This window comes from Saccoglossus kowalevskii, chromosome 8 (genome assembly GCF_978046115.1).
Source record: "Saccoglossus kowalevskii chromosome 8, keSacKowa6.1, whole genome shotgun sequence".
Taxonomy (NCBI): domain Eukaryota; kingdom Metazoa; phylum Hemichordata; class Enteropneusta; family Harrimaniidae; genus Saccoglossus; species Saccoglossus kowalevskii.
In genome coordinates this window covers 26,318,547-26,346,419 of record NC_140648.1, presented here as the reverse complement: position 1 = coordinate 26,346,419, position 27,873 = coordinate 26,318,547, and the positions used below count along the sequence as shown (strand labels likewise).

General features: G+C 36.2%; 1 protein-coding gene across 1 annotated transcript; it reads left to right on the top strand.

Annotated features, from left to right (window-relative positions):
* The first annotated feature begins 34 nt into the window (after positions 1–34).
* Positions 35–27,453, top strand: LOC100370093 (xanthine dehydrogenase/oxidase-like). Its single transcript, XM_085502813.1, has 32 exons — positions 35–124; positions 6,489–6,546; positions 6,707–6,803; positions 7,152–7,260; positions 7,395–7,586; positions 7,764–7,814; positions 7,975–8,055; positions 8,142–8,283; positions 8,598–8,762; positions 8,863–8,939; positions 10,454–10,550; positions 11,120–11,229; positions 11,319–11,512; positions 11,633–11,792; positions 18,990–19,079; positions 19,182–19,299; positions 20,281–20,332; positions 20,471–20,597; positions 20,802–20,921; positions 21,014–21,232; positions 21,453–21,586; positions 21,796–21,970; positions 22,285–22,476; positions 23,053–23,201; positions 23,322–23,403; positions 23,684–23,908; positions 24,033–24,107; positions 24,252–24,304; positions 24,543–24,729; positions 25,278–25,466; positions 25,605–25,781; positions 26,163–27,453. The coding sequence occupies exons 1-32, from the start codon at positions 35–37 to the stop codon at positions 26,196–26,198; spliced, it is 4,023 nt and encodes a 1,340-aa protein (XP_085358939.1). The 3' UTR covers positions 26,199–27,453.
* Positions 27,454–27,873: the final 420 nt, after the last annotated feature.

Sequence of the window (27,873 nt, the reverse complement as noted above, 5' to 3'; positions counted from 1 at the left end):
AATAATTTTTATGGTGTATTTTTGAAGCACGGCCATGTCTACTGCTCTACGTTGCCCATCATCTAGTGACGGTAATGAAACGCTTGTTGCTGACGAGTTGGTTATATTTGTCAACGGTATAAAGGTGAGTTTTTTGTTGTGCAATAGAGAAGAACAAGCGCCAGTAAATTAGCGCCTACATACAGTTCAATGATATTCCATTCATTGTAGCATAGGGAGCCCAGGAACTCTAATGAACTCTGTACGCCTAGCCTGCACTGTATGTCGCGCGGGAGGAAGGGGAGGGGTCGGCTGGGACCTAGTGTATAAAAACTTTAATTGTTAAAATAATACAGTTTGGAGAATATTTCAAATTTTGTCAATTCCTCGCATTTACTTTATCTTTACTAAATTTAGAAAACTAAATGAATACTGAGCGATGTGTGTGGTTTTACTAGAACGGTTGGAGGCATGGGCTGGCATGCACTAAAAACAAGACTAACGAACCAGAACAGGGTCACGAATTAGTTGACCTCTGAGAATTGAAACCGACTTTACGTGACCTCTTTCAGAATGTTGGTGCAAAATATATTGTTGATGTCTCTAGTATCAAATACATATTCTGTTCAGTTAGTTGAGCTGGCATGTGCAGAAGGTGTATTTTTTTGATTTTCCATTTCGTTATGTTGAACTACTAATCAAATCGTTTTTCTTTTTTTTTGAGGGGTGTCACTTTTGTATTCCGATTTATTGGAAAGGGAACTAATCTACTATAGATGAGTTGTAACAATATAATTTGTTGTGTTCCTTCGGATGCAAGTATCCAAGGTGTACAATCATTTTAGTCGTCAGGAATATACGATCTGCAAATAGAATTATATTAAGGGAGGTAATATTATCTCACACAAACAGCAAAAATACTGAATTTACCTTTCGACGAATGAAATTTCGTGTCACAAGTGAGAGTGTTATACCTGTTAAAACTAGCATTATTGCTAATAACTTTGAAATTAATGATAGTATCATAACCAATAAAATGATCACAATATTTTACCTGAAACAAATAACATACAACTGATAAAAATTATAACACTGCATTACCTGAAAGGGATAATATTGTAATAACTGATAAAAATGAAAATGGTAACAGCAGTGGTTGCAGCAGTCGTCTCAAAGGTTATGTCAATGTCATAAACAGCGTCATACAAATTAAATGTCAAACCATAGTTAATCAGTGAAACATCACGCGAAAAACAGATCGTACCTACAATGACGATAAAATAATATTTTACTCCATTTTCCTCATACAAGATGACATTTGCAAATTTTGAATCCTTTGTGTCATTGTTTTAGAGTGCTTACACGCTAGAAACAATGTCAGTCGGTCGGTTAGTTGGACAGGCGGACAGGAAGGCTGGCGTGGCGATGTTGAGGGTCAGCTTGTCACGAAAGGAATGATTTTTCATTACCAGATAACTGAAAAATGTTGTGATGATTTGTTGATTAGATTTTAGAAGAAACCTTGATCCAGTTCTCAGCGACTCAATTTGGTCTTTCTTTTCAAAAATAAATTAGGTGCTTATTTAAATAAATGCATAACAAATATATTAATATAATATGGTATTAGTTAGGATACGCAATTTGCATTTGCTGAGGTTTGCACTATTCTAATGACAGCTTCATATATGCTTTAGTTTTAATTATGCTGGTACCTGATCATGTGCAAAGTAAACCAGAGAGTGATTGCTTCCGGACAAAAGTTATGTAAGCAAGTTTCTCGCCGACTTAGCAACTTCCGCGATATGTAAGCAAGTTTCTCGCCGACTCAGCAACTCACCCTACGCAATCAAAGCGGCGACCCCCGTAAAGAAAATGGTACAGACGAACAGGCGGCCTGAGCGTGGAGCGTGGCCCCTGAAGTTCTTTTTTCTTTTCTTTTTTATTTGTTTGGCTTCTATTTTTTAAACAAAAAGATAACCTAGTTAAACATTCTATTTTCCAACAACTATTATATGGCTTCATATATGCAGGAGAAGGTAGGTTTGTATTACACACAGAGTATATGTGCTTAAACATTTCCTGTGATATTAGGCAACAATAGAAAAACAACCAAAAAACCCCTTGCAATAACCAATCTTTTTTCGACAATTTATTTGATAATGCGAAATCCCCACTCTCAACAACACAATAATAAATCTAATACTAAGAAATCAACAAATTTGTATTGAGTGTGTACGCAGGTCACATTACAACAGTTCATGTATTCAGGTCAAATTGCAACAGTTCATGTCACTTGAGTTCATGTATTTAGGTCAAATTAGAACAGTTCATGCATTCAGGTCACATTACAACAGTTTATGCATTCAGGTCACATTACAACAGTTCATGTATTCAGGTCAAATTACAACAGTTCATGTCACTTGAGTTCATGCATTCAGGTCACATTACAACAGTTTATGTATTCAGGTCACATTACAACAGTTTATGTATTCAGGTCACATTACAACAGTTCATGTGTTGAGTCAAATTACAACAGTTGACGTATTCAGGTCAAATTACAACAGTTCATGTATTGTGGTCAAATTACATCAGTTCATGTATTAAGGTCAAATTACAACAGTTCATGTATTGTGGTCAAATTACAACAGTTCATGCATTCAGGTCACATTACAACAATTCATGCATTCAGGTCACATTACAACAGTTCATGTCACTTGAGTTCATGTATTCAGGTCACTTGACTTCATGCATTCAGGTCACATTACAACAGTTCATGTGTTGAGTCAAATTACAACAGTTGACGTATTCAGGTCACATTACAACAGTTTATGTATTCAGGTCACATTACAACAGTTCGTGTGTTGAGTTAAATTACAACAGTTGACGTATTCAGGTCAAATTACAACAGTTCATGTATTGTGGTCAAATTACATCAGTTCATGTATTAAGGTCAAATTACAACAGTTCATGTATTCAGGTCAAATTACAATAGTTCATGTATCGAGGTCAAATTACAACAGTTCATGCATTCAGGTCACATTACAACAGTTCATGTATTCAGGTCTAATTACAACAGTTCATGTCACTTAAGTTTATGCATTCAGGTCACATTACAACAGTTCATGTATTGAGGTCAAATTACAACGGTTCGTGTATTCAGGTCAAATTAGAATAGTTCATGTCACTTGAGTTCATGCAGGTCACTTGAGTTCATGTATTCAGGTCACATTACAACAGTTCATGTATGCAGGTCACATTACAACAGTTCATGTATTGAGGTCAAATTACAACGGTTCGTGTATTCAGGTCAAATTAGAATAGTTCATGTCACTTGAGTTCATGCAGGTCACTTGAGTTCATGCATTCAGGTCACATTACAACAGTTCATGTATTCAGGTCACATTACAACAGTTCATGTATTCAGGTCAAATTACAACGGTTCGTTCATTCAAGTCAAATTAGAATAGTTCATGTCACTTGAGTTCATGCATTCAGGTCACATTACAACAGTTCATGTATTCAGGTCAAATTACAACAGTTCATGTATTGAGGTCAAATTACAACGGTTCGTGTATTCAGGTCAAATTAGAATATTTCATGTCACTTGAGTTCATGCAGGTCACTTAAGTTCATGCATTCAGGTCACATTACAACAGTTCATGTATTCAGGTTACATTACAACGGTTCATGTATTCAGGTCTAATTACAACAGTTCATGTCACTTAAGTTCATGTATTGAGGTCAAATTACAACGGTTCGTGTATTCAGGTCAAATTAGAATAGTTCATGTCACTTGAGTTCATGCAGGTCACTTGAGTTCATGCAGGTCACTTGAGTTCATGCATTCAGGTCACATTACAACAGTTCATGTATGCAGGTCACATTACAACAGTTCATGTATTGAGGTCAAATTACAACGGTTCGTGTATTCAGGTCAAATTAGAATAGTTCATGTCACTTGAGTTCATGCAGGTCACTTGAGTTCATGCTGTCACTTGAGTTCATGCATTCAGGTCACATTACAACAGTTCATGTATGCAGGTCACATTACAACAGTTCATGTATTGAGGTCAAATTACAACGGTTCGTGTATTCAGGTCAAATTAGAATAGTTCATGTCACTTGAGTTCATGCAGGTCACTTGAGTTCATGCATTCAGGTCACATTACAACAGTTCTTGTATTCAGGTCAAATTACAACAGTTCATGTATTGAGGTCAAATTACAACGGTTCGTGTATTCAGGTCAAATTAGAATATTTCATGTCACTTGAGTTCATGCAGGTCACTTGAGTTCATGCATTCAGGTCACATTACAACAGTTCATGTATTCAGGTCACATTACACCGGTTCATGTTACTTGAGTTTATGCAGGTCACATTACAACAGTTTATGTATTCAGGTCACATTACAACAATTCATGCATTCAGGTCACATTACAACAGTTCATGTCACTTAAGTTCATGTATTCAGGACACTTGACTTCATGCATTCAGGACACATTACAACAGTTCATGTATTGTGGTCAAATTACATCAGTTCATGTATTAAGGTCAAATTACAACAGTTCATGTATTGAGGTCAAATTAGAACAGTTCATGCATTCAGGTCACATTACAACAGTTCATGCATTCAGGTCAAATTACAACAGTTCATGTATTGAGGTCAAATTAGAACAGTTCATGCATTCAGGTCACGTTGCAACAGTTCATGTCACTCACGTTCATGCATTCAGGTCACATTACAACAGTTCATGCATTCAGGTCGCATTACACCGGTTCATTTCACTTGAGTTTATGCAGGTCACATTACAACAGTTCATGCATTCAGGTCACATTACAACAGTTCATGCATTCAGGTCACATTACACCGGTTCATTTCACTTGAGTTTATGCAGGTCACATTACAACAGTTCATGCATTCAGGTCACATTACAACAGTTCATGCATTCAGGTCACATTACAACAGTTCATGCATTCAGGTCGCATTACACCGGTTCATTTCACTTGAGTTTATGCAGGTCACATTACAACAGTTCATGCATTCAGGTCACATTACAACAGTTCATGCATTCAGGTCACATTACACCGGTTCATTTCACTTGAGTTTATGCAGGTCACATTACAACAGTTCATGCATTCAGGTCACATTACAACAGTTCATGCATTCAGGTCGCATTACACCGGTTCATTTCACTTGAGTTTATGCAGGTCACATTACAACAGTTCATGCATTCAGGTCACATTACAACAGTTCATGCATTCAGGTCACATTACAACAGTTCATGCATTCAGGTCGCATTACACCGGTTCATTTCACTTGAGTTTATGCAGGTCACATTACAACAGTTCATGCATTCAGGTCACATTACAACAGTTCATGTATTCAGGTCACATTACAACAATTCATGCATTCAGGTCACATTACAACAGTTCATGTCACTTAAGTTCATGTATTCAGGTCAAATTAGAACAGTTCATGTATTCAGGTCACGTTGCAACAATTCATGCATTCAGGTCACATTACACCGGTTCATTTCACTTGAGTTTATGCAGGTCACATTACAACAGTTCATGCATTCAGGTCACATTACAACAGTTCATGCATTCAGGTCACATTACAACAGTTCATGCATTCAGGTCGCATTACACCGGTTCATTTCACTTGAGTTTATGCAGGTCACATTACAACAGTTCATGCATTCAGGTCACATTACAACAGTTCATGTATTCAGGTCACATTACAACAATTCATGCATTCAGGTCACATTACAACAGTTCATGTCACTTAAGTTCATGTATTCAGGTCAAATTAGAACAGTTCATGTATTCAGGTCACGTTGCAACAATTCATGCATTCAGGTCACATTACACCGGTTCATTTCACTTGAGTTTATGCAGGTCACATTACAACAGTTCATGTATTCAGGTCACATTACAACAATTCATGCATTCAGGTCACATTACAACAGTTCATGTCACTTAAGTTCATGTATTCAGGTCAAATTAGAACAGTTCATGTATTCAGGTCACGTTGCAACAGTTCTTGTCACTTGAGTTTATGTATTCAGGTCACTTGACTTCATGCATTCAGGTAACATTACAACAGTTCATGTTAATAACAATTTGAATAACAAATATAATTACTCACACTCTGTCATTATTCCTACGTAAGTAATAAATTTCATTAAATGTTCATACAGATTATTTTATATTAATTCCAAAAAATCAAAACAGTAATTACAAATTTTTCAGTCAATCAAGACGTGTACACTCAAATAAAATAAAATTGTTTTCATTGGAATAAAATAATGTACATACACATCATCCAGACAAGTTAAAAATAAATGTATGAAAAGTACAATTACAAAAATACTAGTATGCATATTGTGTATCTGAAAAAAAAGCACCGAACCCTCAATTAAAATTCATTAATCACACCGATGCACAGTCGATAATGAAAATACAAAGCATGCAGATAGATTGCTAAACATTATCGATCATAATATTAGTTCACAGATCATAATGTGAGACCCCGAGTAACGTTACTGGCATACATCAGAGGAAAACGTATCCTTTGTTTGTACATGTTACCTGTTATGTTATAGATTGATGTATGTGATTTCTGATCACTTGAACAGGGTAAACGACATAGAATGCGATCGATTTCCCTCTCGTTCATGACATATATTTTTAGTTTTAGTTTTCTTTAACATTGCGCTACACTCAGTTAAATTGACAGGGAGTAAATTGTCTTGTGGTGAAGGAGGATGTGGAGCTTGTACTGTAATGCTGTCAAAATATGACCACGTGGACAAGAAGATATCGTATCCTTTTCACAGTACAACATTCATGTGCATCAGCATTATAGCTACTTGATGTATTTTTACTATATTTGAATAATGTAGCGGTAAATACGTCACAAAACATGTATACAACAAAACCATATACAACAAACATTAAAAATGTTAATGAGCATTCGCCAGTTAATCATCCTTAAAACAAAGTAGATTTCATGACTTTTCACGCTGTTAATTGTTTGTATAGCCTTAGTATGGTCAAGCAATATCATACATACCATTTTGACAAGTGGGTCACTTCTGTGTATAAACATCGAATTAGAAATGCAGTGGGTAGTGCACTATTTAAACAATATATCTGAACTACTTGTACAGTCACTGTGCTATTAATGCATGCTATACACCTGTATGCTCTGTACATGGAATGGCTATCACAACAGTGGAAGGAATTGGGTCAACAAAGACAAAGTTACACCCAATACAGGTATATATTTCATTGCATTAGAGATGAGCAAATATTCAAGTAATCTATATATTCGCAAATAACGAATATGCAATTTGTTGACAATGTCTTGCCAGCTAAATCTGAGTAAAAATGGTCATTCATTCTCTCCACAGGAACGACTTACTAAATCCTATGGATTACAGTGTGGGTTTTGTTCCCCAGGCATGATAATGTCAATGTATACTCTGTTACGTAACAATCCGCAACCAACTGCCCTGGATATTGAAGGATGTTTGAAAGGAAATCTCTGTCGTTGTACAGGGTATAGATCAATACTAGATGGATTCAAGTCTTTCAGTGCACAGGTATGTGTAGAAGTATTCGTTAACGATATGAATTTAATCTATTCACAAATAATATCAACATTATAAGACATTATAGTGACCACTCTCGCCAGTCTGTGGTCACCAATGTATATGTGAACTATTCAAATCTTGTCAACTTTAAATCTAATTGATGTTCAATATTATCTTTTACAGAAGAGTTGCTGTGGAAACCCGACAGCATGCAGTAAGGGGCAAGATGGGGGTGGAGTGAGTAGATGTACTACCATGTATCTACATGTTCATGATAATATACTGAATTAACACAGATATTAACCGATAAATACAAAAATCATAAGGCGCTTGTACATAATTAGATTTGTTATATCATATTTAAACATGAATTGATTGTGTGTGTTTTTTTTTTCAGCTTCTGGGGAAATTATTTGACCCAAGTGATTACTCTCCGTACGACCCTTCTCAGGAGCCAATATTTCCACCAGAATTACAGGTACTGGTTTTTGCCAATGTAATTCCAATTCAATATTTCTGAACATATTATATTTTTTTCAATAATCAAAGCTTTGTCATTTTTAGACCAGCAGCAAATTTCATACCAACACAGTACGGTTTATTGGAGAAGCATTGGACTGGATTCGACCTACTTCATTAGAAGAACTTCTTAAATTGAAGAATGAATTACCTGCAGCTAAATTGGTGGTTGGCAATGCTGAAGTTGGTTAGTCAGTAAAATTATTGATCTATCTTTTTAATTTTAACCAAATAGAGATCTGTGGATATAACATTTTAATTACTGATTGTGCATATCATCCATACCTCTGACGTTTACCATCCTACACCTGCAGGTAAAACGAAAGGTTCGAGGTAATTTGAGTACAATGTAATTTATGCATGAAAATGTGCTATTCGGAAATACACCAAATGTATTATAAACTGAAATGAGTTTCCCGAATGATCACAAATAATTTCGATGATTTTCTGTTTAAAACTACTTATCTTTGTGATATTTCATATATTTGTATCCATTGCAAGGCTTTGAACCAAGACCCAATAATATAAAAACAACTTTGATATCAGTAACACACGTACCAGAGTTAAACCAGATTGATATCACAGACTCTGGTATCACATTTGGTTCTTCTGTCACTATGAGTCGTATGTACGATGTTCTCAAGAAGAATGGGGACGTTTTGGCAGGTGAGTATGTGAAAACATAGATCATATTGTGGGCACGTTTTTATCTGATTATGTCACATCACTATATATATATAATTTTCACTATCTCTGTTTATTCTAGAACGCAGAATGAATGTTTTTATATCATTGATGGATATGTTAGAACTCACAGGTGATCAGCAAATGAGGAATGTAGCTGTGAGTATTTAGATTTTAAATCGACCTGTGGTCTTGTATAATGACTTTTATGGTTCATACTGTATTATGCTAACGTCACACTCTCTGCAATAGCATATTGTTTGTAACTAATATTATAATTGTCGCAGAAAATGTATCACTGCGAGTAATTAATCGAATTAAGGGCAACGAATACGGTAAACAACATTGCAAAATCATATGTGTGTTCTAAACAAGTGTTCGCCATATAATCATCGATCCCAGATGATACATGAAATAACCCATGAATACGGTTAATATATATATATACTATTGATGCTACAAAATAATGTTTAAAATGTTCAGAGTTACATTAATCATTAGAGAGTCACTAGCTATAGCACATTATTTGTGTTTCGATGGTTTGTCCAGAAGGTCACTCCTTGAAATGTAGGGCTCAGATGACATATAAAATATTAACTCCCAGTGACACAAACTATAATACAACAAGCCATGCATGGCACAGTCCCCGTTAGTTATCAAATTTAAGATATATAGTTTTGTTTATAGTAATATAGCTGTAATATAACCATGTCAGGAATATGATTTTCTAACATTAAAATGATTGACATTTGTATCTGATCATCAAAAAAGTACTTGTCCTTATTGGGAGATATTGCTCTGGAACAGCATTCAAAATCAGCCATTTTGAATACATGTATATATATAACAAGATGTATAACGAATATATAAAATTTAAATATAATAAGTCAAAGCATTTAAGAGATATGGCTCTAGAAGCCCAATCATTAAAACAAAATGGCTGCCAGTCAGCCATTATGAATCCAATCTGAAAAATAAAACCCGTAATGTCTAATGTATGTACCAAGTTTGAACGAAATCCACCCATAAATGCTTGATATTTGATGATTTTTTAGCACAAAAATGACCACCATTCGGCCATTTTGAATAGGATAGTCAAACCAATATATCTGTTTATCTATGACATGATGTATAATAAATATTTAAAATTTGAACATAATCAGTGAAAGCAAGTTATAGATATGGCACGAGAACCACATTCATTAATACAAAATGGCCGCCAGTCGGCCATTTTGAATTCTATCTGAAAAACAAAATTATTTGCATCAAGGTCCCATAATGTCTAATGTATATACCAAGTTTGAACAAAATCCATCTGTAAACAGCCGAGAAATGGTTGATTTTTAGGATTTTTTAGCACAAAAATGGCCGCCATTCGGCCATCTTGAATAAGATCGTGAAACAAAATGATGTGCATATGTATAATATCATGTATGATGTATGTGTGAAGTTTGATTGTGATTGGTCCAGGCATTTCTAAGATACAGGTCCGGACGCACGCACAGACGCACGCACACACACGTACGCACGCACGCACGGACACACGGAGGTCAAAACATAAGTCCCCGTTTTCGGACTGCGTCCGAACGGAGACTAACAAGGTAATTTACGCAAAGTAAATCAAATCTCAAGTTTTATTATTATAACTGTATTTGTTCGTATTGCTTTGCCAGGGAATTGGTAGTCATATAATGAGTGCCAGCCCGCTATCAGATATTACACCAATGTTGATGGCTGCTGGAACGACTGTACTGGTTGGTTCTCTTCGAGGTAACACTTGGCATTGTTCAACATGTATTTTAACTGTGTCATTAGTTATAGTTCCCCATCAGGATATAATATTGGGTTATATTTAATGTATCTTATTAGAATCTACGGTACCCATATGAAAGGCATGTCACATGACTCAAGCATCATAACGTACTGTACATAACATCACTGGGTGATGCAATGTGCTTGTAATATGTGATACATATCTGGTAATTTAAGTATTATGATATTCTTTATTATAATATTCTTCTACAATAAATTCCAGTTCGTTTATAGTTATATTTTCAGTTAAGTCTGCATTCATAATGATGTACAGTATCATGATTTTTGGGTCATATGTACTTTCCAGTGTGTGTACATGCATATTGCTTTATGCTAAGGTGTTTATTAATCGTTTTCAGGTGTTTATTTACTATATCATAAAATGTTTCTTTGACAAATTAGTTGAACTTTACTTTACATTAGGTTACATTAAACCATGTACATATGATATGATATTAATTTATTACTGTGATGATAATATAATAATATGTGACGTCACACTATTCCGATATATCTTTATTTTTTAGATGGCAAACGGAGCTTACCTCTGGATAACAGTTTCTTTGTGGAATTCAGGAGAACGTGTCTAAAAGCAGATGAAGTTCTAATTAATTTGACGGTTCCAATATCGAAAGAGGTACTCACAATAAACTCACTTTAGTATACTTAATTTCCTATGAACTTAAATTCATTATTGTTTCACTAATTTTACTAATCTAATTTAAGAATGAATATTTCGCTGGATACAAAGTAAGAAATCAAGTACACCGTCGAGACAGAGACGTTTCTATGATTAGTGCTGGCATGAAAGTCGTGTTTGAAGACAGCAGCAATGTCATCAAGAATATTAACCTATGCTTTGGTGGAACAGGACCAACTGTGGTTATGGCAACATCAATTATGGAGAAAATGCAAAGAAGGTAAAAGTTACATTAATATGACAAAAAACATTGATAATTGACATCAGAACATAAGTAAAATCCTATTCATCACCTAATTACATGCATATCTTCATATTTGCATATACTTACACATGTCAGGAAATGGGATGAAGGTCTTCTTAATGATGTTCAACGCATGTTGGTAGAAATGCTGCAGCTGTCTACACATGGAGGTTTTGTAGAATATCGAAAATGTCTGTTGCAGAGTTTCTTCTTCAAATTTTATCTAAATGTTCAGAATGTACTAAGTAAGCAACTGGTGAGTGAAAAGTACATACATAACGTGTACATAACGATAGGTTTTCGTCAATACATGTAAATTTTGTGTATCTTGCTATATCCATCCACAGTTAATATATGCTACTTAACTCATATTGTGGTGAAGTGGGATGCTTACTGGACTGCAACTTGGGTGTGCTGTTGCCATGTATTTTAGTGTCAATATGTACAAGCGTTTGTCCATTTCTCGGCATTTATTTCATCTGAAGTGTACTCAAATCAGTATGAAAGACAAATGCGAACGATTTCGAATAATATGAAGGCAATATTGCTAGGAAATTAACTTAAATGATGACGAATACTAAAATGACATCACCAGGTTAGGGATAGACCGTATAAACGGAAGAGATTCGTTTTGTCCATGTCCATGCCCATCTAGTCACTTTATGTGCGCGTACAGTACACGTCATTTAAAACAGTCATTATTGAAGGCGGTTATTGGCAAGGCTCATTGCAATGATTTGTTTTCGGGTTTATAAGCTAGCAATATGCGTGTAACATATTTTTGATCTGTATTCGGTGGCACATATTTCCCAAATCTTCAGTTTCAATTATTTTGCCAATTTTAAAAGCAAGGTATAAATGTACATAATATGAGGTTGTTACGAGGATATCAAAAAGTATGCACGAAGACAGTACAGCGTGACTATCGACCGACGCGCTACCGCGTACTCTCATCGTGCATACTTTTCGGTATTCTCGTAATAACCGTATTATTATACATCTTTTCCAGGAAAACATCATGGTAATGCCGAAATCCAAAACGTTTAGAACAGATTTAGCGAACTTCTTTGTGTAGGGTCCGTTCAAACCCTAGAGTCAGCCATGTTTGTTTATAATATTAGAGCACGCTTAAGCGCGTAGTTGTGACATATTTGGAATTCGCGTTTCCTAATATGGTAGGATGAAAATACCCAGTGCAATACCGCAAAATTGCGCCACGCTGTTACTTATGATGTTACGGTGACAGATGTATAATAATAGTCTGGCAGAACTTGTGTTTAGGTTCGCAACAGAGTCCATAGTTTTTTTTAAGGTGGTTTTAGATTGACCTCTACCTATATAACGGATTTCAACCTGCTGGCCCTGTGTCAGCATTGGGCAAATTCTCCCTAGCAACAAAATGCAACATGGCTGCCTAGCAACTGAGTAATACCAAGAAAATCCCAACTTTGGAGCAACAACCATGCAGTTTATTGCACAAATCCCTACAAATGTGTATATGAGACACATACAGCATTTTTGGTAACTACACACCTTCATATCAACGGAATTTAAAATGGTTGCCTAGCAACTAGGTCAATTCATGCAGACTTGTTTTTTATTGGTTTGTTCACCACATTATGAACAAACTATATACTACTATACTATACTTATAAACCAAGTGGTTGGTTTTAGGTGGACTATAGAAATGTCATGTGGAATTCCTTTGTGGAAGAAGATTACTCCTGAGATTCTTCTTCATCATCTGATTCCTGTGTTGGTATAGTTTGTTCATTGTTACAAATAGAACTTCCGTGGCAGTGACAGAATAGAGTACAAGCTAAATTGGCTGCCACACATCCACATACTTTGGAACGACATGGAGTCTCTGATGAACAAGACACAAGTTTCAGAATATAATCTGGGGCAGCTTGTCTTGAAAGTGGAAGTGTCACTGGTTGAAGAGATTTTGTTTCCTCGTCCTTAACCCATCCATACTCAGTGGGATCTATGTTTGGGGATTATGAAGGCTCGTCTCCAAATGGCACACTGATATTGAGCTCTTTTTACATTTTCCCTAAAGGCTTCTGTTGTAGGTGGTAGAGAACATAGTTTTGGAATTTTTGATGTGGTTTTTCTCCCAGCTCGTATTGCCCAGACTTTTATCTTTGCATCAGTCACTGCTGTTGCATTCACCACATTATAACATCTACACATGAAAGTTCTCGCTTGGATGATAACATCTTCTATATCTGCAGTTACATCACCGAGCAAGCTGATGCTACACTGGCCAGTTTTGACAGCTTTCAACATCTTGCCTTTCCCTATTCCATGGCACATTGACACAGTGTCACATCCGCTTAAAGCATGGGCTGGTAAGAGTTCCGGAATTATGTCTCTTAGCTTCTTGACTGTAGCGTGTACATCAATAAAAGCTCTTGTTATCTGTGTAGACTGTAGATTCATGGGAATATCTAGTGATTCATTGTAATAATGATATAACAGCAGGATATAAATATCTGTGTCATCTGCCATTATAACCACATGTTTTTCCTCCTCCTTGGCTGCATATATAGCCTGTGCTACTGTAATAGTATCGGCTTCCTCCTGAGATCCTGTCGTCTAATCTTCACCCCACCTGGAGCTATCTCGACTGGGGTACCCTCCTGGCCAGTAATGATAAGTCTACTTTGATAGCCTCCAGGCACAACAGCTTCTGATACCAGTGTTTCAACAATGATTTGAATCAATTGTCGCTTGTTATCCAAGACATTGAGAACTTGGTTCTGAGGAGGAAGTGAAGAGTTGGATGACAGCTGAAATGTCCTGCAGCCACCAGGACCCCTTGCCTTGCGAGTTGAATATTTGGTACTAAAGTCAATATACCTATCAAATACAAGATAAACGTCACCACATCTGAGTCGCTGTTGTAAATACTGTTTGAAGGATTCCACAGTCTCGAACTAGAGCTTCGTTTGTTGGGCTAGATGCTGGCCATGGAATACACCAGAGGATTGCACAACCATCCAGAACAGTGCAGTTCATTATATCTGCATTTCTCCTTGAAACCTCTACTCTGGTGCTGTTCTTCAAGTGTGCTTTGGACTTACAGATCCGCATTTCTCCTAAAATAGAATTGGTAAAATGAATCTGAGCCAAAACCATACAGTTGTAATAAAATAACGGTAATAAAGCCATTTACATATGTTCTTATGTAATTATTGATTGATAGGAATTGTATAGTGTGAGTCTCACCTGATTCATCAAATAAGGCAGTTGGAATTGGTGCAAGCTCATATAACAGAACTTCCTTGAAGTCTACCTCTCTTGAACTGGCCTGAAGTCCAATCACTCGTGAGAATATCAATTGAGTGTCATAGAGAACCTTGGGTCCAATGGCAATTCCCTTCTTTGTCACTGCCATAGTTGTAACCTTCTTTTGTATACTTTCCCAAAAACCAGGTGGCAAAGCCTTTTCAAACTCAATCATTTGGTTAAGGCCAATGCTGATTGCCTGGTCTACATTTACCTGAGAAGGTGCAAGAGAACCACTTGCTACATTGACTAACTGTTCGGGATGTGTCTCTGGTTTAAGTGGATGTATACACATCTGCAGCTTTCTCTTAAGGCCTTCCCTGTCTTTCTTGTCACTGTCCATTCGAGCAGTTGCTTCCTCTTTGTATCTGTCCTGGAACCTGTCATCATCTGAGACACCTCTCAATTCTGCAAGATCTTCCATTAATTGAGAACAGATGTGACGGCTGAGTGCCCAAGTTTTGAGAGTTTCTGGTTTTAGTGTGATTCCAACAATTCCTGCTCGTCCATGCCCATGCCTCATAAACGTTGATTCTATAAAAAAAGATTGCTCTATAAGCCATTCCAAAGACCTTCCTTGTTTCGCATTACATGTTTTCCATTGAGAAAGTATGGCAGGATGTGCTCTGGCAAATTCTCAATTGTTCTCAGGTACACCAGACCTAACCTGGCATAGTTTTGATGACCACCAGCAAAAAGTATGGTATCATGGCCTTAACGCAGTAGACATGTAGAAACCAATCTCCCTCCCGTTCAGCTCTGACATAAGCCATCATTATTAGGACAGGTTTGATCAGACAATCAAGCCAAAGCTTAAACGTCTTGCTTTTCTTTGCTCTCTCTTCTAAATTATCCATGAAGGTAGCGAAGCATTGTTCAGTAAGATTGTTGATGATTGGTTCAAGAATCACTTCTGCCACCATTCTGAGTGCCCTCATGCACATGGGAAATTTCTTGCCTACTAGCATTTTCGGAACCCCAGCAAACACAGAAGTCATGATATCTGTTAATCCAGTTTCGGTCATTAGGTTCCCAATGGCACCAATGTAGCTCATGAGCATATGCATTCCACCAAGCCTTAATATGAACGAGGAGGATGGAAAAAGCTCTGGAATTGCCTATTGAATTTCTACAGCATATCTGTAGAGCTGCTGGTCTAAAGTGAATAATGTGAATGGCTGTCCTGTTGCCTCAGAGAGTCTCTTTATTTGAAGCATTGATGTCAGTATTGTATCATATTCTGCAGGAGGCATATCAATCAGAGGAAGGTAAACTGCCCTAGTCCTTAGCTGCAAGGCCTGTCCCTCTTCCCTTGTTCGTTTTGTGTTGTACCCATTATATTCTGGACCGCCATTGTACATGTCTTTGAAGAATTCAAGATCCCTTTCCCTGGCCCTAGTCAAGGCAAGTGCTGTACGTGCTAGAGTGGTTAGAGTTGGAACTTTTATTTTCATAGTGTTTTCAGGTGGTGTTGCCTTCTTTGGACCTGCGTAACGACCAATCATATGGAATCTCTTGCGCCATTTGTAACTTTGTAAGTCGCGGTATTAATTCTTTAGTATCATCGTGGTTTTCTTTATTGTCTATCTGGGTCATAAGTAAAGCCATTGAATGTGTTTGGACTTTTCCATTTTGTGAATGGATTTGTTGATCAAAATTGTCACCCACTCCTTGTGTCAGGCCATCTTCTTGTCCCTTCAATCCAGTGAAGTCAATGTTAGCATTTGCCACAGAGGCAACAGATTTCTTGAACCGCAGTAATTCATCATAAGAGCATGTTATTCCAAAATCATAGAAGGCCTTGACTTGTTCTTTGGAATCTCTCAGCAACACAGCTAAAGCTATCTGTAGAGGAGTGGCTAGGTTCTTCACTACTGAGGTGATAATATTTCCTATCAGAAGAGCAGGCAGTGACATATTTAGTTTCTGGCTAACCTTCGACAATATATCAGTGAGGGTGACACTTTGAAACATGGAGCATATATCTTTGTTAATGTGGCTGTAATAACTGTTCCTATCAATTTCAATGTTGCTTATCTCAGCTTTGATCTGTTTGGCCACCTTATCAATTGCTCTGTCAGTGTCATATGTATCATCAGGTATCACATGGAGGATTTTGGCTGCATTTGATTTGAATGCTAGTATAGATGCAATTCCTGGTGATGACAGGGTAATTAGATCTCCTCCAAACTGCTCTACTACTTTTGGTATTAGCTGTCTCTTTGAACGGATATTTCCACCTTCTTCCACATATCTAGTAAATATGTCGATAGAGTTAAATATGTCAGTTTTATTTTCAGCCAAATATTTGACAACATATTCAAAAGCAGTATCTGTATCAGAGCTGGTAGGGTTGGTAAGCTTTTGAGCTGCTGCCTGTATTGACTTTGGAGACATGAATGTTGCTTTACAGTCTATGTGATATCTCACATCTGCTGCATGTAAATCAGAGAGAACTTCTCCCATTCTCACCATTACCTCTTCAGATTGACTATCCTTCCTTTTTCCACAAACTTCAATGATTGCCTCTTTTAGTCCTGTGTTTCCAAAGGTTTCTCCTTGCCTGCAGACATATGCAGGACGCCATCTGTCTGGGTGTTTGGAATCTTTTACAACAGCGCATGTTTCACCACAGAAGAGACAATGTTGAAGAAATATAAATTTCGCATGCTCTGTGATCGTCTTGCTATTTTTGGTTTTCTTGTAAGATCTTCAACACCTGAACTTGGTGATAATTTGCTTTTATTTCGCACAGCTTTTTTAATTGTCTTTATGTGGCAGTACCTATCAACACACTTGCGATGAACAGCAACACTTTGGATATTACTGTTCTCCTGCTGCTCCTTCAGCTCAATATGAAGTCCATCTCTATACTGTTTGCTTGCTCTGATTATCCTTTCCACAGAAGCTTGTGACAACGGATCTTTCTCAAAGCAGGAGTACAGTTTCTCAAACAGACATCTGTTTCCCATACTGTGTGGTTTCAAATATCGGCTACTACCTAGAAATGGAAATATACTGGTGGGGTGATTTTCCACATTGTGATTTTGTTTCAATCTGACAAGAACTGCTCGAAATGAATGCCTTTTAGGCAGTATATAACTACATTATACTTTTATTTAGGGAATACAGGGCTCGGCACTGACCATTATTGCGTGATAACATGCAAGAATGAGGGGATGTGGGTAAATAATTATTATTTACGTTCGAACATCCCCTGTTATCACGCAATAAAGGTCAGTGCCGAGCACTTAATTCCCATTATAATACCGCTATTCCACGAACAACTCACCGTTTCTTGTCTATACAAGGACGAGTTCTAACTAAATTCACCCGAATCAGCATGGAAAACACGCGCGCCTGGTCATAGACAAGGTTTCAATGCAGAAACGCGCGCGCAAATTTACATCAACCACAACCAAAAACATGTTGCGTTGAGAGAACGCACATAATCCATCATATCTTCGCGAGTGCTGTCTCGTATTGGTTGTCTGAAAGTGATCGAAAAATTTCTTTGTGAGCTCAAATATGTGACTAGGTGATTGTGTGATTCAATGCTAGTTCTGGGGCTCGTCTGGTTACCTTATCTCGTCTGATAATATGGAATCACGTGATGCCAAATAACCAATGAGAAAGTCGCATTAAGATTATGGAATGAGTATGTATTATAATAACAATTTTAAAACATGACAAGATAACAGAGATAGTTTATGCATCTGTTTATTCTATGAGGTTTCATATATACAGGACCAACATGTTTTTGGACAGTGATTTCACGCTATTCAGGGCCGATTCTATCCACATATTGAAGGATATACCCAAATAGAACTCAAACGCTGCTCTGAATTATACACTCTTTTCATGTGGGATAAAATAAAGGCCATGAAAGGGTAACAGAGAAAATATGATAGTACATATTAGGTAATCTGACCATTAATAACACAAATCGCCTGTACTAAAAATAATTGTATTCATATACACATACATATGCCCTTGTACTACAAGTTGCTCAATGCAGACAGCAAGCCAGCAGGTGGTTCGGTGAAGCTAATAACATGGACAATAATTTTGGACAATAAAAAAAACTATGGACCCTATTACAAGATTTTGCCAAAAAAGCCCTCTCTTCCGCCGGACTATAATGGTAATTATCTTATAGACTGACACTGTTCTGACTGTACCTGCCCAGTGCAAATCAGCACTGGTTCCAGTCGAGATGCCGCCCACTGAGAGCATGCAACTATTTCAGGTAAGAACATTCAAAAATGATTAATGTTATTCATTGTTTCATATATATACTATATATGAAGGTAAATATTGTATTTGAGTTTTTTTGTATCTTTTTGTATAGGATGTACCTAGATCACAGTCAAATGACGATCCTGTGGGACGACCAATCATGAATGAATCAAGTTTACAGTTAACCACTGGGGAAGCTATCTTTTTAGATGACATAAAACCAGAACAAGGTAAAAGTTTATGCATTATGCCAAGGTAGATGTACGAATGACGCATTTCATTTGTGATACTGTAGAAATTGTGTCATAAGTCATATTAATGATGTGTTTTATTTGTCACGTCAACTTTTTATATATAAAATCGCACACCAATTGCAGCTCACTCATTTAAGAATAATCACACCGCCGGTCGACTATTGCCACTGACTGTCTAATCTATTAGATACGATCATAATTCAGTGCTATATCTATTTCACCCTAGACTGGCGCAGTCGGGGCGATTAATTTGTTTTTGTAGTTTAAATAAAATATAAAAAATTGCAAAATGGAGGTGTTAGCGCGAAATCCCCTGTAACTGCGAAATCACCCCGACTGGTTTATTCTGCATGGCCCTCTATCGACACTACAGGAACCCAGGTAATTATGTTAATGAGTGTTCTAATTGACAATCATCAAAGCCAATCACAACGTCTCTTCAACTGAACCCTGACCGAGAAGGCGTCGGCTGATTGTAGCAGCCGACTTTTTTTCAATTCTACGACAGTACGGGTTACTTTTTTACACATTGTGATGAATTAGAAACGACGACTACGACAAACCCGAATTTCAACGTGTCGCCATGTTGGGTCTGCAGTGTGACCTTTACCATGTTGACCTCATTATGCACGTATTTCCGCGCCCACCTCATTATAATATGTGCTCATGAATATTTAATAGCATGAATTTCCCGCAGAATAAACCAGTCGGGGTGATTTCGCGCTAACACCTCCATTTCGCGATTTTATTTTATTTTATTTTATTTAAACTACAAAACCAAATTAATCGCTCCGACTGTGCCAGTCTAATTTCACCCCAGACACTACAAAGGTGTCATTAGCTGACCAGACCGTATGCCCAAACACCAGGTTTATATAGCATGCAATTAATAATCTCTGGAAGTATGTGATTGAGAGATCTCATCAATTATATATGAATCATTTTTCTTTGACACAGGTGAATTGCACTTCGCCCTTGTAACAAGTGAACATGCAAATGCAAAAATCATGTAAGTATATATTTACAGAACACGCTAACACATTTTGAGATTCCCTCGTGACTAGTTGCCTAAAACAAACAACTTAATAATAGATATTGATTGATTCATTCATTCATTCATTCATTCATCCATTCAATGAATATACAGATCAATCGATGCATCAGAGGCCACAGAACTGGAAGGTGTACACTGCTTCGTTGGAGCTGATGATGTACCTGGTAAAAACAGGTGGAATGAAACTGATCCAAATGAAGTTATATTTGCATCAGAAGAAGTATGTTTTGTAGAAGCCTTAATATAATCTTACTACATTTGCATACACTTTTACGTATATTGCATGATATACTATTGTTTTTGCATTAGGTTAAAATATACTTGTAATATTAAGATGATTCATTTTTTTCAAGTGTCGAACATACGAAATGAACAGTGATAGAGAAATATGCCCAATTAAATAAACATTTTCCGTGGATTTCAGGTATTATACATTGGTCAGGTGATTGGCGGTGTTGTTGCGGACACAATGGAATTGGCTCGCAAAGCAGCTAAGTTAGTAAAAATAGAGTATGAAGTCCTGGTACCCATTCTTACAATTGAGGTGGGCAAAAGTAAATATATTTCAGCTATAATAACTGATGGACTGGTTGTTACAAACGTCATACAATCCTTTTTTTTACATCTTTACTCTAGGAGGCCATTGACCAAGACTCTTACCTACAGCCATTTCGTCATTTAGAAGAAGGAGATTTAAAGGGCCAACTGGCGAAGTCGGATCATGTGATCGAAGGCGAGGCTCGTATTGGTGGTCAGTGTCATTACTATATGGAATCACAGTGCTGTATCGCACAGCCAAAGGAACTCAATGAAATGATAATAATTGTGTCCTCCCAAGACTTGTCTTCTACACAGGTATGTGTCATAACAAAACACTGGTCTGCTAATCGTTCTAGTTTGTTTTTTATATTGTTGTTCACGCGTTGTTTAATATTGTTGTTCTAATAACCATAATTGTGCATCATGTTTCTTTCTATCAAATATAGATATTATTAAAACAGCATAATTAGCATTGATGAACTGAATAATAAATTAGTCAGTTAGTCAATCAATCCGTTCTCCTATTCCTTTACAGAGACGTGTGGCAGCAGCTCTGAGTATACCCGCAAACAAAGTCACATGTAAGATTAGGCGTGTTGGAGGAGCATTCGGTGGTAAAATCACACGTCCAGTTCACTTTGCTATGACGTGTGCCGTTGCTGCAAAAAAGTAACTAGTTAACATATATGTATTTAATCTTATGTTAAGCTCACATGCCTTTGTCGCAGTTAGATTGTAGTCTTTAATGATATCCTACAACAATTATCGTTGGAAATCATCTTTTTATATTACAAGTGAATTGCAAGTATTGCTTTAGATTTGACAATCTGTAAATCATTATTGGGTTACGAATGTTGTATTTTATTTGCAACCTCCAGAACTGGCAAACCAACTCGTCTCGTAGTTGGGCGTGATTTAGATATGCAGATTGTTGGTAAGCGACATCCAATATTAGCCAGGTATAATGTCGGTTTCAGTAAAACTGGCAGGGTTCGTGCGCTTCAATGTGCCATATTTTTAAATGCCGGATTCGGTTACGACATTTCAATTCACGTAAGTATCACATTCTTCTCATTGTACTTGGTTAACCTTGCTGCTAGATTGATTCACATAATTTAATGTTTAACCTAACCAAGAAATTATGTCATATAATCATTCGCGACCCTTACTCTATAAACTGTGTTAATAATACAATCTATGATGTTTTATGCTAAAGGATAAGTGATTATATTTAATAACATCTATGTGTAAGGAAGCTAGGTGATAGAGTAAGATAGTACAGTACACTGCAAAGTATATGTTACACAATCTCAACTTGAAGTTTATATTTGTATTCCCTTATTTAAGTTCTGCTCTCTAAATTTTAGACGATGATAAAAACGTTGATTCAGCTGCAGGATGCATATAACATACCTGCCTATGCACTATCTGGAAGGGCGTGTAAAACAAATATGGCATCGAATACTGTCATGCGATCACCTGGATGTATGCAGGCGACAGCAGTGATGGAAACTATCATGGATCTGATAGCTACGACATGTGGTGTACCTTCTGTAGAGGTGAGATTTGAAAAAGTAGTATTGGTGTAGTAGCATTCAACTCCCTGATAAGGTATTGATGTAATATTGGCTAATAACAAAACCCGGGCATTAAAAGTAGATTAGTTGCAGATATTCGGGAGGTTTAGGCATTTATCTTTCATGGTATTAATTGTTTCCTAATATGGTATTGAAACCAAAGTATATATTATTTTACTACATAATCACCAAATATAAAATATATTGGATGGTGAATTTACCATATGTAAAACTTTAAACGTGTGATATTGTAGTTATGTAAATTAAAAAATAAAACAACTTATCAATCTCCCAATGCCCAATACAAATATAATATAATAATCAATTTAAAGATCCAAAAACAGATGCATAATTCCACTTAACACAATCTATGCGAACATATTTATATTGTAAAATTAGTTCAAATAGTGCAATAACGTACAACAAGGTAAATCTTAATTAATATTTGTTTCTCAGAAAAGTATTAGTGAAGAATGAACTCCACATCAATAGTGACGAACGGCATCATACACTGTGTCATACAATGTATCCATGTTATCGTGTTAATTATGATTGCAGGTCCGAGAGATGAATATGTATAAATGTGGTGACAGTAATTACTTTTATCAAGAAGTCCCTGATATTGGTAATTTAACACGATGTTGGAATGAGTGTATTGTGAAAAGTGATTATCATAGAAGATTAGAACAAACTAGTTATTTTAATAGGTTTGTTTATTTGTTATATATGACACGTATACTATGCTTATACTTTATTTAACACATTTTATATACATGGACTGTGTATAATCAGCTTAACAAATTGTTACTGTATTTTGTCACGTTTAGTACAAATCGCTGGAAGAAACGAGGAGTGTCTATTATTCCTGTCAATGTCTTTAATGGTGAATCACTTACCGAAATTAATCAGGTCAGTCACATAATTTTAATTTTAAGTGATATGCACGCAATATGTGTAGGTATTAATAGTCACTATTGTACTGCAACTTTCAGATATTCTGAGAGAAAGTGTTTCTTTTGGTGTGTTTTTTTTTATTCAGGCGTTATTGTTGTTCAATGTGTTTCTTACAGTGTTTACCAAATGCATTTTCTATATGTTCTGTCATTCGATCTAATATGAACCAGTCCGTGTATTCAATATTCAACCAATGTATAAATTATGTAATTCATCTATGCATTATGGAATATAGGGCGCTGCATTGGTGCATATATATCTGGATGGTTCAGTGTTGCTTACCCATGGTGGTATAGAGATGGGTCAAGGGTTACATACCAAGACGATACAGATTGCAAGTCGTGTTCTGCGTATACCTTCTGAACGTATTTATATCAATGAGACCAGTACCGATAAGGTGCCTAACACGGTTTTAACTGCTGGTTCCACAGGTACGACACTATGTGGGAATGCTGTTAAGGTATGAATAATAATTTTTGAATTGTATTGGTATATATAATAATTATCTTGAATTGAAGTGTTATCACATGAAGCTTTCCTCTATCATTGTGGCTTGTCAACGATTTTCTGTCCCACTTTTTTAGATTGCTTGTGAGACACTCATGGAGCGACTGGATCCATTCATCCATGAAAATCCCAAAGGTTCCTGGGAAGAATGGGTATGTTTGGACAATGCATTTTACAACTTTGCCATAAAAAGGGTAGTGCATTTCATAATCAAATCATAAACGATTCACCTATGCAAAAATAAGATGAAATGCATAATTCAAAACATATGTACACTATGCCATTTGTTTCCTTAGGTTGGTGCTGCATACAGAAATAGAATAAGCTTATCAACAACAGGATTATTCAAGTGAGTTGAATCATAACATAATCAACATTTACAGACAATGATGTAACCTCTAAATGATTGGCGGTGGCTCGTAAATGTAAATAAACATTCGAATAATGGTATAAAAACTGTTCAACTTCAACATATATTCGAATTTATGTAATGTGTTGTGTTGCGATTATTTATTTTGATGGTTCTTCCTGGTGTAAAAACAATTCAAACATCTACATATGGTTTTGTCATTAAACATTTTATTCAGAGTATCAGATGATGTAATGATTAACTGGGACGATCACCCATCTTCCCGCACATCGTACAATCATACTTATGGGGCAGCTTGCTGTGAAGTTGAAATTGACTGCTTAACTGGTGATCATCAGATAAGACGGGTTGACATTGTTATGGATGTTGGGCACAGTATAAACCCTGCACATGATATTGGACAGGTAAGATCATTCCCAATATAAGTCATGTTCCCTATTACGTAATACTTAAATGTCGATGAAAATGATATTTTGAAATAAATGCCTATAAAGTCACGAGTACATGTTTATATGCGATTCCACAAATACAATTTTCTTGGTACACATTATTTTTTTAATTATATTCAATACAATGTTTGTTGCCAAACAAATATATAACGAATTATTTAAGCCATATATTCAAACTATCGTATGTATGAAAGTAAGTGAATAATATAGTCACATCGTGTTTCATTGTTACTAGTAATTTTTTTAGAACTCGCTTGTCAGCAACCTGTACACATGGAAAGTATCCACAAAGCCAGTGAGATTTTACTTTGATAATGGTAACAAATTTCATGATGACGTCCATGTTTATTCGATGTTGATCCGTCATATTAACTCATAGAATATAATGTACGTGTTATACCTAAACATAGAAAATGGTGATAATATGAGAATTTATGTTTGAAAACATACTCAAATCTGTTACTGAATTCAAATTTATACGTCAACCCCTTTCATGCATGTAGATTGAAGGTGCTTTCATGCAAGGGTATGGTTTATTTGTTGTGGAAGAATTACGATATTCACATAAAGGCGAACTACTGACCAGGGGGCCAGGAATGTATAAAATACCATGTGTTAGTGATATGCCAAGACAATTCAATGTGCATTTGTTGGAAGGATCTACCTGTTCTGATGGAATATATTCGACTAAGGTATCTTTACTTTGCATATGCAATGCCTCTCTTCTAATTACAAACAAAAAAACACTTTCAGAATACACTAAAATCTCCAAATTAAATACATTTCATATTCGTGTATTTTTTAAAAGATAATTATTTTATTAATAACAGGCTATTGGAGAACCACCATGTTTACTAGGAGTGTCTGTATTGGCTGCCATTCGACATGCTATATCATCAGCCAGATCAGATGCTGGTCTACATGGCAGCTTCCGGCTAGACTGCCCAGCAACACCAGAAAGAATTAGACTTGCTTGTAGTGACAACTTTCCGAAAGATAGCCAAGAGGTAGTGAAATTATATATTTATTTATTATATGTCATACAATGAGCAATAGAGAGTGACCGCTGATTTTCGTTGCGAGCGAATGAATTGTATTGTTCCATTGAAGAGTAGTCCATTTACAATCTATCTTCAATATTTACATTAGCATGAACCGTATTTAGCATTGCCTGAATTTCCATGCCGCCTTACACATCCATCTAACCTTCATATTATCAATATCCTTTATAAGCACATGAGTTACAATCAAATAGATTCGTACCTATCAGACTTAACAGCTGGTTTTCCAGTGTATATCGCTTTGTTTAAATATGACTATACGTATATAATCCGAACACAAGTAAACTAAAGACAATGACATCATATAGTGTATATTATTAATTGCAGATTGCTGGTAATGAAGACTTCTTTATACAAGTCTAGCTGGTTATTGTTCACAGTGGATTATAGCATTGCATTGTATTCAAAGAGAACGACACGATGTAGATATAACACCAATCCTAAACCTGGAAATATTATCAAACTTTATATATTCTGGAAGCAGTTTAAATTTAGAAAAGCTGGTTCATACATTGATGGGGATATTGATGAAGATGTGTTTCAATAACTTAATCCCAGTCGCAGAATGGAAACATGAAATGAAGTGTAATTGGATACAATTACATTAGCATAGCTATAAAAAATGAAATGAAATTGCAAGAATGTGGCTAATAATCACTTTATTTTAGCATAGTAAGATAGCATAGTGATAGATAGCTTTTATGTATCACTCAATTATTATCGCTTGCATATTGTTCTCGCCAAATGTTTGCTTTGATATGTTGATTATAATATTTGGGAACTTTTATGTAAATTATCGAACACAACTCAATGCACTTTGAAATAATTAAGCAAACTAGTTAATCGCTCGAGCAAGCATCATGTCCGTGAAAGATTCGCCTGCAATCGGTTGCATTGCCAGTGTGCAGCACTGAACGCATGTTAATTTACATTAATGAAATGTACTGTCATTTATCTACTAATATTCCAATGCATTAACATTTGACATAAGCATGACTTGTTAATATCCATTTTTCCAACAACAAAAAAGACACCTTTTAGAAATTCAATAGCTCAGTTTGAATATTCTAACGGCTGTGGTTGATGATATGGGTTTGAGTCTCTTCCTTGGCCAACTTGCAAGGTCTGATTTCCAATAGCGCCTTACAAAATATGTCACAGTTATACAGCTAAGACAATGTCTTAGTCGTATACACAAAAATACGGGGACGAATACAGGGCGTTATGGGATCGTTCAATCTTCTCTGAAAAAACGAATCTAAAAAAATACAAAGATATTTTAGCCAATCAGATTGTAAGTACTATAAGTTTGTGATAGTGCACTTTTGTGTGACAGAATTGTAATATTTAAAAATGTGAGCATTGAACTATCAGGCCACAATCGAATGTGGATTAGAACATTGTTACATTAGGACATACTAGAGAAATGTATTAATATTCCAGTCTATAAGTTGTTCATACTTTCAAAAACATTCAACTTGGAATTGTTTAATGCTAAATTGTTTTCAATTTGCTATTTTCCCTGTTTATGACACTGCTGGCCTAAATAATCTTGTTTGCACTGTGAGACCTTACGAATTTTAACAGTGGAAATGAATACTGTTTATAATATCTTGTATTTACAGCCTATCATTTTGACACTTGTTTCGTTCTTTCGCCAATCACTACCCAATGTAGACGGGCATATACAACAGATGTGACACACCGGCTAATGACTAAACATCTCTGACTTGTCAATTATGTGTTTATTCACTTATAGCTAGTAGAACTGCTATACCCCTTCACCATCAGCTGCAGGTCCCAAGAATACTAGCCAACATTTTGGAGGGAAAATGCATATCATACTCGTCTGACTTGGCGCTCAATCTCAGCTAAGCGCCCATCCCCATTTTGGTGATATTTCTATTTTCTCGTGTCGGGTGATATTCATCCGCTAAGGAAATACAAATTCCAAATATGGGATGATTACGCGCGTAAGCGTCCTCTAATAATAAAAACAAACAGGGTTTGACCGGACTCCACACAAAGAAGTCGCTGA